At 38.0% G+C, this 12,412-nt stretch overlaps 1 protein-coding gene across 1 annotated transcript in view; it reads left to right on the top strand.

Annotated features, from left to right (window-relative positions):
- The window catches only part of Prrc2c (proline rich coiled-coil 2C), a 127,005-nt gene that overhangs the window by 20,818 nt on the left and 93,775 nt on the right, over positions 1-12,412 (top strand). Inside the window, exons 2-6 of the mRNA XM_023710188.1 lie at positions 2,303-2,468; positions 3,726-3,897; positions 6,377-6,486; positions 10,012-10,137; positions 11,750-11,970. Of these exons, the coding sequence (XP_023565956.1) occupies positions 2,357-2,468; positions 3,726-3,897; positions 6,377-6,486; positions 10,012-10,137; positions 11,750-11,970 (741 nt within the window). The 5' untranslated portion in view covers positions 2,303-2,356. The remainder of the gene's footprint in view (positions 1-2,302; positions 2,469-3,725; positions 3,898-6,376; positions 6,487-10,011; positions 10,138-11,749; positions 11,971-12,412) is intronic.

The following is a 12,412-nucleotide window of genomic DNA, read 5'->3' as shown; positions in this document are numbered from 1 at the left end:
GTGTGTGTGTGGCCAGCTCAGTGCACCAGGGGGCGGGGCTGGCTGGCATGTGGTGCTGGGGGATTGAACTGTGGTCCATGTGCTTCGCTAAGCTTGTTCTAAGTAGGTGCTTTAGACCACTGAGCCATCTCCCCAGCCCCTATTCCATAAACTCTTAGCTTCAAACTTTTGAACTTAAGAACTCTTCATCTGTCATTTTATTTTCTTTCTCTGTGTCAGGACCTGGAAACTCTTTGGATAGTAAATTCAGGCAACTGGATGGCTCACTTCATTATTTCCAAAATGTCAGGAATTTCTTTTTTCCATCTAGTGTTTTTGTATACATAAACATACATACGTGTGCCCATAGTCCAATTTTTAAGTAGTTTCTCAAGGAGGAAGGAAATTTCCTATATTAATCTTAGTCAATATTCTGTTGGTCTTGACTGTTACATCTTTAGGTAGCCATGCTTGTTTTATTCATTGAAGCCTCCTAAACAGGAATTAGACTTTTAAAAATATCTTAAAGTATACAAAATGAAGGTCAGTTCTGATCATGACTTTTCTGAGTTGCTTGATTCTTTTGTCCTACAATCATGCGTGAATTTTGAATAGGACACTAGCATTTCTCTCAAGTATATATTGAGAATTGGGGGGCCAGGGAGATGGCTCAGGGGAATAAGCACTTCCCTGGCAAGCTCAAGGGCCTGAGTTCAATCCCTGGTTCCGCAAAAAAAAAAAAAAAGAGAGAGAGAGAGAGACAGAGAATTGGGCATCTTTCCTAGTCTTTTAGAAACAAGACAGGATACTAGAAAACTAGAGGCTAAATTAAGCTTGTTTTTTTTTTTTTTTTCCCTAACTTAAACTTTGTATATTGTTGTCTTCATAGTAGTTATTCATAGTACAAGATGCAGACGTGCTATCTTGTCTAAACACTATTCCATAAACTCTTAGCTTCAAACTTTTGAACTTAAGAACTCTTCATCTGTCATTTTATTTTCTTTCTCTGTGTCAGGACCTGGGAACTCTTCGGATAGTAAATTAAAAAATGTTCATGGGCCAGGAACTTAGCTCAGTGGTGCAGTGCCTGCCTAGAAAGAATGAGGCACTGAGTGCGATGACAGTACCAAAACAAAAGTGTTCATAATTAACGGGCTAACCATTACAGTGGAATTGGCCTTTCTCGTTCATCTAACCCCTGTCCCCCATGCCCCGTAGTATTAGGGTTTGAACCTAGGAAAAACCAGACTACATTCCCACCCCTTTTAAGTTTTTTGAGACAGGGTCTTGCTATGTTGCCCAGACTGGCCTAAAACTTGCAATACTCCTGCCTATGGCTAAGATTAGAGGTCACCAAGCTTTAGTCTTACAGTTTAGTCTTACACTTTATGACCACAAACTATTCATTTAGAGATGTGTGTTCTTTTATAAAAGCAGTAGGTACAGCATATCTTTGTATTATCATTTAAATGTACTCATGATTCATTCACGTGATATTTATGATTTAGCTTTTTAATGACTTAGCTTCTGTTTGTAGTGTACTACTAGTTACTGCAGTATTAAAGAAAAACTGCATGAAGAATACATTCCTTTTTTTCCTAACCCTCTGTATAGCTCTTTTTTTTGTCCACCTTTCTTTTTTTTCCCCGGAACCGTGGGTTGAACTCAGGCCCTTATGCTTACCAGGCAAGCGCTTATTCTACTGAGCTATCTCCCAGACCCATTGTCTACCTTTCATACTTCACAGAACACACTTGCTGTATACTTTATTTCCTTTTTATTTGGGAGAGAATATATGTAGTAGTCTATTGTGTATTGGCTATTGGAATTTAACAGTATTAAAGAAGTCTATGAAATTATCAATGATGGCATTTCTGGCGGTGATGACCTCCCCTCAAGAACATGCCTTTCGCAGAAGATTTCCTTCATCCCTCTCTGGAGGAGAAGAGGAAGCACAAGAAGCAGCGCCTGGTGCAGAGCCCCAATTCTTGACTACTTCATGGACGTGAAGTGCCCAGGATGCTATGAAATCACCACTATCATGTGCCAGCCTACAGGAGGGAAAGCAAGGCTCACAGAAGGATGTTCCTTCAGGAGGAATCAGCACTAACTGTACCCTCGATCAAGATGAGTGGGAAGCCATCCTAATAAACACATTTTGGATATAAAAAAAAATTATCACTGATGGATAATGAGGATTGATACCTCATTTCTTGGTAGTTTTTAAACTTTTTTGTGAGCATTTGAAGGTTTTAAGTTTTTACTCTGCTCATAAGTTCTAAAAGTCTTCTCTTTGTTTTTCCTTTTTATATGCCTCTTAAAGACTGATTTTGAGCAGTGTGGCAGGAGGTTTTGGACTCGATGAGTTTCCACCGAAATGTCGGAGAAGTCAGGCCAGAGCACAAAAGCAAAGGATGGGAAAAAGTATGCAACACTCAGTTTGTTTAATACTTACAAGGGAAAATCACTGGAAACTCAGAAAACTACAGGTGAGTAAAGTCAAATGGCGTTTATGTGTTTTTTTTTTTTGTTTTTTTTTTTCTTTCTAGTTACTATGGATGATACAACTAGAGCTACTATTAGAAGCTATAACAAACCCAGGTTAATTCAACTGTGTTTTCATTAGCCTTTTTTTTTTTCTTTTAATTTTATTTATTTGTGTGTGTGTGTGTGTGTGTGTGTGTGGCCAGCTCAGCCCACTAGGGGGCGGGGCTGGCTGGCATGTGGTGCTGGGATTGAACCGCGGTCCCTGCGCTTTGCTAAGCTTGTTCTAAGTAGGTACTTTAGACCACTGAGCCATCTCACCAGCCCCTTCATTAGCCTTTTTTATATATTCATACATTTTTCAGGGGATATAGGTTAAATATTTTAGAATTGAAAATGTACTCTTAGCACGGAGTGGTGACACTTGTCAGTAACCCCAGCACTTGGGAGGCTGAGGCAGGAGGATTGTTGTGAGTTAAAGACCAGCCTGGGCTGCACAGTGAGCTCAAGGCCAGGTGGAACTGTATAGCAAGATCCTGCCTCAAAAAAGACCAAAGAAAAGGAAAATGCACTCTTTTATAGAGGCTTTTGAAAATACATTTTTCTCTTTGTCAGCAGAATCTAACAGTATGATTTCAAACAGGAAACTTGCCTGTGAAATTGAGGTACACAGCTATGTATTAGTGTTTACTGTCTCTTCAGTGGTAGAATAAAGTTCTATGGTTTTATTTTCTTTGGGTTCACTATAAACAGTGGAAACTGAAATTTGGGCCATGTTTGGTATATGTTAACATTAACATAAGATCAGTATAGTTATCTAACATTTGAAGTTTTGAACTTGAGATATTCCCTAAAAAATTTCAGTATTGTCATTATTAGCATTTGTTTCCTTTCTCCATCCATATCGTATTGGAGTACAGTATTAGAATTTTGTTTTAGTTTTGAGCTTTTGGGTTTTTTTTAGGCAGGGTCTCACATTGTTACTATGTGACCTCAAACTGCTGTGGTCGAGTGATCCTCCTGATTCAGCTTCCCAAGTACACTGGAATTAATAGGCACAAGTCATCACACTCGGCTGCATTTTTAAAATTTGGAGGCTGTTGAATGGTTTGATTGTTTATGATTTCTGCATTATGTTGCAAGTCTGTAGTGATTTCATTTTATATATCCTTAACATTAGGAATAGTCAAAGTTTTGTTAAATTGGGGGGTAACAAAATAGATGTTTTAAGAAAGTTGATGTTACTGATCTTTTAGTTGCAGCTCGACATGGGTTACAAAGCCTTGGAAAAGTTGGTATTTCACGGCGCATGCCTCCACCTGCTAATCTCCCAAGTCTCAAAGCAGAAAACAAAGGCAATGATCCTAATGTGAATATTGTTCCTAAAGATGGCACAGGATGGGCATCTAAACAAGAACAGCACGAAGAAGAAAAGTAAGTCACAAGTCTATGAAAGAATGAACCTCGGGGGCCCAGCCCTAGCTCAGTTGTTTAAGTGGCTGCTTCCACAATGCTGGCAGCCTCAGTTTGCTGTAGTTCGATCCCCACAACACTCCAGCCATGCAAAAGTGCCCTGAAGGCATTCAAGGAGCAAAAAAAAAAGAATGAACCTCCTTTTGTAGGGAACTTGTGTTTGAGTACCTGCCATATACTAAGTGAGATATTCCCCGTATTAACATATTTTATGTGTTTTAATTTAAAAAAAATGTATTTGGTATGGGGTCTTACTACACAACTAAGACTTGTAGTGATCCTCCTGTTTTAGGCCTCTCTAATGCTGGGATTACAGGCATGCGCAACCATGCCTGATCTTGGTGGCCTGTTTAGCACGCCCAGGATGGGGCTGGTATGGCATGTGGTGCCAGGGATTGAAGCCCCGTCCCTGTGCTTGCCTAAACAGATGTTTAGTCTGCTGAGCTATCTCGTAGGCCCTTAAAGAACTGGTCATATGCTTTTTTTCCTTTGACTGATATAGTGATACTATCTCTGTTAACAAAGAACGTGTGACAGAATTGCTAATCACAGTGTAGTTCTTGATAAAGCCTGTGTCATGCTCTCCTCTCTTACCCTTGTGAAATGAAACATTCTTTTTCTAATCAATAAGAATTGCTTCAGTTACCCAAATTCCTTGATGCTAAAGATTTCTATCAACTGGTCCACTGTATATCTTTAACATGGAACCTTATCTGATGTATTATGGGTGCTCAAACATTTATTGAATAAGTGCCAAGCAAGAGCCGGGGAAATGGCTCAGTGGAATAAGCGCTTCCCTGGCAGGTGCAAGGGCCTGAGTTCAATCCCTGGTTCTGACATAAATAAATAAATGTGCCAAGAAATTTGGGGATTGCCAGCATCTGTCTTAATTATCATTCATTCAATAAATATTTAGTTTTCTGTATATCAAGTGTGCCAAGCTCTTAGGTTTCTTTTTTTTTCTCTCTTAATTTAACTAAGCTAAATGTAGTCATTTTCACAAATGAGATATTGGAAACTTAGTGGGATTTTTTCTTTTTTCTTTTTTTTTTTTTTGCCTGTATCTACAATTAGATTTTTATATGTTCCTGTAATGGAGCTTTTTTTTAGTAAATTTGACAACTTGTGTAGAAAGTTATTGTGGAATTGTTCTCTCATTATCAGATGTAGTAGAATTATAGTAACAAGTCAAAGGTCTGAGTGTACCAGAAATCTATTTGTATTTGAGTCTTTTAACTACCTTTTCATTTTTTTTTATATATATATATATATTTTTTTTTTCTACCTTTTCATTTTTAAGCATTATCATATTATAAGGATTCAGTAAGACTGGAGGTTCTTTAAAAATATCTTTTACTTATGGGAATGGGTCAGACAGGTGGTTGTTACCTATTTATTTTTTTTTCAAAGTTTTATTGATAAACAGCAATGAGACAGTTTCAATTCAAATCAGAAGTACAGTTTCAACAAATAATACACTGCATATATTCTTCTCAGTGGTTAATTCCTGTACAAGATGCGGACTTGTGATCCTATTTACAAACACCATTAGAACAAATCATTCTATTCATTAAGAGAATGCAACTATATATCTATCCCAACCTCTTTGAGTACACAGATACAAAATGGACATTCATCGGTATACCCCATTTTTTCTAAGTTCCGTTATTGAATATTATAGGTGTGTAAACTCAGCAAAATATTCTAAAAGAGTCCAGTAGCCCATAATAGCATTGGGTCTTCTGTTTAACTGGCAATGTCAGAAATTATTGACCTGAGTCCCCCACAGCTCAACTTAACAGCATGGCTTTATTTCTTATATTTCGACTTCATACTTTTCTACTGGATGGTTAAGACCAAGGTAAAGCAAGACCTATGCAACAAGAGTTGTAGCTTTTTGGTCTGAGAAGGTCAGTGAAATGCCCTCAGGATTTGTCCTGAGATCCTGTACCTCAGATTGTAGAACCTTTATCAGTGCAGCCATGTGGATGAGTCACGGTTGTTACCTATTTAAAATCATGGTAGAAAGTAAGTAAGTACGGTGGTGAGCATACTGACAACCAGATGGAGTGCTGCCTCGCCTTAGCCCCGAGCTAATGCACTGAGCCAGACTGTATGTATGCATATATTTATACATGTTTACTTCTTCAAAACCTTGTTCAGTAATAAATGTTTGTATTTTTTCTTAACAAAATGGAAAACAAGTAAAACACTCATCTCATTTGGTTATTCAAAGATAGAGATAAATGTGGACAAAAATAACCAAATTCATTTAAAAGGTTGTTGCAAGAGAAAAACTTTTATAGGAGCTGTATCTATGAGTAAATATTTAACCAAAATAAGTTGTACACATATTTACCTTATGTGTAACCATTGATTTGATTTGATTTTACCTAAAAACATATAATATCTGAAATAATGGATTCATATTTTTTTTAAGAGCACCAGAAGTGTCACCAGCACAGCCAAAACCTGGGGTTGCACCTCCCCCAGAAATAGCACCTGCTCCTAAATCATGGGCCAGTAACAAGCAAGGTGGGCAAGGAGATGGTAAGTGGACCTTAGCTGGGGAATCTGGTTAGGTTTGATAGTTATTGAGCAGCCATGCAGGAGATAAGAGGTAACTTGATTTGGTAGGTATAGAAAGCTCTGTGAAAGATATATTGAGTTATTTAATAAGGATCTTCCTTAAAAGACTCTTTAAACTATTTCTCTCTTTTAAAACTCTGCATATCCAAAGTTTGTATCTTTAACACATAGAAGTATCTAAACATAATGTAGTTTGTTAGAAACCATTAATTTCTACTGTGCTCCTCAAGCTCTTCTGTTTCAAACATGCTGTTAGCATTTCTTGGTTGGAGAAGAATTCACAAGTAGCCATAAATAAAGCACAGTACCTTCCCCTGACACTCGCCAGCCAACAGATCCTAATTTTCCAATAGATCCTAATTTGTTTTGTTCTACTAAAACAACAAAAACTATAGAAGTCTACAGAAGAATCAATCTAGGCCCTCAATCTAATACAGTTAGCTCTTTTCGATTTTTTTGGAAGCAAGTAATTGACAAGGAATTAGTTGCTCAGTTGTAAATTAAATAAAAGCTATAAATTATATGGAGACATTTTAGCCTTACCTTGATAGGTAACTGTAGTTACTCGAAGTTTGGAAAGAGTATAAAAGTTATAAAACTTTATTCATAGAACACACCCAATTTAGCATGTTCACAGTGGGGCCAATAATTCTTATATCTCACTGCCAGAAAGCTCTGATTCAATGAAGTAAATTTGTTAACTTTTGTAATAATTTTTTAAATTGGTATAGATGTTCCCCCAAAGCTTCATGCAATTACAGGGAGGGCTTTTTCAGAGGTGGCTGAAACTACAGTGTGTAATGCTGGGATTAAGGGTGTGTGATTACTAAACCAGTCCACTGATTAGTTTGCTACCTCCCTAATCCCAGTCACCTAGGTACAGTTTAAGGGACAGAAAGAGGCTTGTCTTCTCTCTTGTTTGCTTTGCTACCTTCTGCCTACCATGAAGTGTTTCTCTGTAATGCCTGTCTGTTATGCACCTTGCCTTGAAGCCAACTGATTACGGATTGAAACCTCTACAAACTGTGAGCTTTCTTCCTTTAACTTTGGGTGTCAAGTATAATATAGAAATTTCATACCAGAAAAGTGGGACTATGTCTATTACTATACCTTACCATGTGGTTTAGGAGCCTTTGGAAACTGGCTTGCAGGAAGGGGAGGAATTAGTAAAGGTTTGAAGATGCAATCTAAAAAACAAGAGCTGGAATGCCTTAGACTGTATGTACTTGATGAGGAGTTCTAGTCAAGTGTTCAGAGGACCAGAATGCTGGTAGAATCGATGCTGGTAAAGACTAGGCTCAGTAGGGTTCTGCTGGGAAAGAAGACTGCATTGATTGTTGGACTCAGACTTTATGTAGTATTGCTTGGCAGAAAGTAGGTCTGCATTTTGCTTTTGTCTGCAGATTAAGGGCAGCAGACTAATCTTGTAGAAGAAATTTCTTAGCAGTCTAATGTTGAGGTGGTGGCATGGCTACTCATGGGAACTTTTAGCCAGATTTATGTTGAGCTTTAAGGACAAAGGCCATCGGAATGATTCAGAATGAGTTTGTCTAGAAGGGAAGCTTAAGTGAAGTAGGGACCTAAAAAGATGGAGCTGAGGAGAAATTGGTCACTGAAAAGACTGACAAGGAAAAACCAAGTATTTCAGAAGATAATAGAAAAGATGGCCTGAGGACTTCGCAGGACCCAGCAGGACTCCAGCCTTTGCAATTTCCAGAGTTGCAAAGATGAAAGACTTTGCTTTAAGAAGTCCAGAGCACCATGTTCCAGAATGGCAGTGACCTAGAGAATTTGTTCTTGAGATTGGCTTCAGAGTGCTCAGTGATCCAAGTTCTTGAGCTCTATACACTCAGGAGAGAAGGAAACCAGGGTACTGCTCCAGCTGGCAGCAGAACTTATCAGCAGCCACCTGGTACTAGTTTTAGGTGTAAGCAGAATGCAGGAGTTATAGGGTCATGAAGATTTCCACCTAAACTTCAGAAGAAGGTCTGAGAGGCCAGGCAGTGTGCCCCTGAGGGGGCAGTGTATGAAGCCGAAACTGTGCAGCCAAAGGTACAGTAGAGACCCCTCAAGTTTAGAGAAGCCAGGATTGTGGATTGCCTAAGGAAAATAGCAAGATGAGCAGTGTAGGCCCAAGAGAGAAGTCACAGGATTTTCAACCACCAGAAATACCGTCGGGCTTCACCCAAGCCATTTGGAGTTTACATCTTGCCACAGATGCCTTTGAATGCTGTACATGGAACTATAGGACTTAATGTTTGCTCTGCTGGATTTTCGGCTGGCTTCTATCCCATTCCTTTGTATGTCCCTAGTTTCCCTTTTGGGATGGTAATGTTTATCTTGTGCCATTCATTGTTGCAAGTGTTTAACTCTTTATTTGTACAGAGGTTCACAGCTAAGAGTTTGTCTTACTCTCAATGGAGCCTTGGGACCTGGACTTTTCAGCAATGCTCAAACTGTTAGGAATTTGGCTGCTCTTAGAGATGGGCTAAATGCCTTTTGTATAATACAGTGTATGTAAGTCTTTGAGAGGCCAGTGTGGAATGTTTTAGTTTGGTTCTAAATATCCCCTCCAAGCGTCATTGAAGTTATAGGTGGGACTTTTGTCAGAGGTGGCTGATTCTACAGTGTGTGATGCTGGGATTGTGGGTGTATGATTGCCACCTCTCACCTCAGCATGGATACAGTATAAGGGATAGAAAAAGGCTTATCTTTTCTGTTGCTTGTTTGCTTTAGTACCTTCTGCCCACCATGAACTGTTTCTTCTCTGTAATGACTGCCATGCCACCCTACCTTGGAGCCACTGATTATGAACTGAAACCTCTATAAACTGAGCTAAATAAACCTTTCTTTAATTTTGAGTGTTGGGTATTTTTATCTCCGCAGTAAGAAGGCACTAAGCCAAATTGTATTAGTATTTCTATTGGGCAGTAATTACTTAAGTTGACTAGACTCAGTTTACTTACAGATTTTACTAACTTTATTAGTAAAAGGACTGTGACAAAGTGATTAGATCCATTTGTACCACCAGTAATACTAGTCCCTTGATAGAACACTCATGCAGGTATCATTGGTGGTTCAAGCCATTGGTAACATTGCTAAAAAATTTGAGGGGGCTGGGGACATAGCTCAGTGGAATAAATGCTTGCCTGGCAAGTGCAAGGTGCTGAGTTCTATCCCTGGTACCACCACAGTAAAAAAAAAAAAAAGTTTGGAAAAAGTGAAACTCTTGATTTGTCCACTCATCTTAAGTCCTTTAGAATGTGATAGGTAGGTTCCTTTCTTAGATTTTTATCTCCTCATGGCTGTTCATTAACTTCTCAAAGGATTCAAGATAAATTTAAAGTTTTATAACTCTGAACAATTGTTAAAATGCAGAACAGTTTATCAGAAAGAAGCCAAAATTCTATTCTGAGGGGGAGGGTTGTTTGAATTATTTTCAGTATAAAAGTTACCTTTTTTTTTATTTTTAAAAAATATTTGTAGGAATCCAGGTGAATAGTCAATTTCAGCAGGAATTTCCCAGCTTGCAGGCAGCAGGGGATCAAGATAAAAAAGAAAAGGAAGCAAATGATGACAGCTATGGGCCTGGACCCAGTTTGCGGCCACCAAGTAAGAACACTTTGTTTAATAACACTGAGATCAGACTGTGCTTTATCTTGTGTTATATTTCCCTCTGTTTGCTTTTTTGTGTATGTGACTTGCCTAGTTTGCTTCAAAAGACAGGTTAGTCCAGTGTTCACTTGCTACTGGGACAGATGTAATTCTTGTACCAACAGTATTGTGAGAGAACTTTCCAGGCATATATAGTCTTGGGCTTCACATCTGACTAAATCATAATCTTCATTTTACTAAATGTCCAGATGACTTCTATATACCTTAATATTTGGCACTTTTTCGTAGTAGCAAATGTTTTTGAACAAAAATTTAACCAATATTCAGCTATATATTTAGAAATTTTATATATTTACTATTACTTGCTTTCTGAACTCAAACTGAGGAAACAAGTTTTGAATAGTGAGATAACTACCTTATAAAGACAGGAAAAGTAGAAATATATGTAAAGTTTTTGAGAGGATTTTTAATTTTAAGTATCTCATTGTGCTAGCTTCATATTATCATTACCTAGTATTTCAGTGGAAATTATATACATGTGAGAGGTTCCTCTTAAGGAAGAAATGCTTATAGAGCTTGATTTCTAATAACCTTTTTACGTTTTACATATCTTTTGAATCAGTTGTCAAATCTGAATAGATTATTTTAGTTTTTAATCTCTGTAATGTAACTAATGAGCTTATATCAGGAGTAGTTGTGTTGGCTCCACTTTTCTGTTCAGTTGAATTTTTACCAGTTATTTATTGCTGCATAACAAATTTAGCAGTGCAAACTAACAGACCAAATCAGATTTCTGTTCTGTCACAATAATTCATGGTTATAAGAATCCAAGAACAGCCTACTTGGTAATTATGGCTAAGGGACCTTCACAAGGCTGCAGACAACATTATTGGAAGTTTTCTTGACTGGAGCTGCTCAAAGTACCACTTCCCCAAAATAAAGTCAAGAGAAAGAGACACACATTGCCTCCCCAAGAAAAGCCCATCTCTTGTACTCTGTTCTACAAGTTGTATGGAGCAACCTTGGTATTGAGAAAGGGGGTTACAAAGGGTGTGAATGCCATGAGATAGAGACCATTCTGACCATCCCAAGAGACTGGCTACCACAAGAGTTTACTTGCAAAATTTGGTTAAGGATAATGAAGCAAGATATTGTCACCAGATCTGTTCACTTGGACACGTGTAACTAAGAATGCTTGACTGAATGCCAGTAAAGTGGAAGTTTCATTGTCAAGCCTTGCAAATTGTAGGACTCATGTTTTTTCAGAAAAGAAGGTATCTTAAACATGATTGACTGGTATAACAGGCCAAGAGAAAATGGGATTTTAATCTGTATCAAATATTGATAAGCTTCAGAGAGAAGTTCTAATATTTTCTTCCCCCGTATTTACTTTTGATAACACCCTCAAGCTGTAGCCACTCTAGAGGCTTTTGGAAGTTACTCTTCCGGACTATTTATAAACAACACCGTGAAAGTATTCATAGGGTTTATACTACACTCTGTGCTCCTTCACTCTACTTACTTACTTGTATTTTCTTGAAATATGTTTTAAGTTGATTTTATTGTTTCATCTTCAGATGTTTTTCTCCCTTTTCTTCTGCTATATCAGATGTTGCTTGTTGGAGAGATGGTGGTAAATCTTCTGGCCCATCTTCCTCAACAGACCAGGATGAAAAGCTTGTTCAAGATGAAAACACAGCTATAACATCAGAACAAAGTGACATCCTCAAAGTGGTGGAAAAAAGGATAGCTTGTGGTCCTCCGCAGGCTAAACTGAATGGACAACAACCTACTCTTGCTTCCCAGTACAGAGCTATGATGCCACCCTATGTGAGTATTGTAACATAAGCATAAGCATGCATTCAAATAAGAGGTTTTTGATCTGGGATCCAAGGAGAAAATTTGTTTTGTTTTTTGGCGGAACTGAGGATTGAACTCTGGTCCTTGCGCTTGCCAAGGAAGCACTTATTCCACTGAGCTATCTCCCCGGCCCATCAAGGAGACAGTTTGAATGAGGGAAAGTTTAGACCTTTATTTTCATTAACATCTTGCTAAAAATCAGTGTTTCCTTCAACAGTGACAGTGGGAAACAAACCACAAGAGTAGCAACAGGAGCATAATACTTACCATTAATAGAAATCATAGATACATTGTTATATTCAAGATCACTTCAGAATCCTTGTCAGCCCTTAGGTAGACCCATAGGTAGTTCTTTTTTTTTTTTTTTTTTTTAATATTTATTTATTTATTTATTTTGTGTGTGTGTGTGGCC

The sequence above is a fragment of the Octodon degus genome, unplaced genomic scaffold (genome assembly GCF_000260255.1).
Source record: "Octodon degus isolate 3935 unplaced genomic scaffold, OctDeg1.0 scaffold00017, whole genome shotgun sequence".
Lineage (NCBI taxonomy): Eukaryota > Metazoa > Chordata > Mammalia > Rodentia > Octodontidae > Octodon > Octodon degus.
This window is presented reverse-complemented; position numbering and strand designations above follow the sequence as displayed.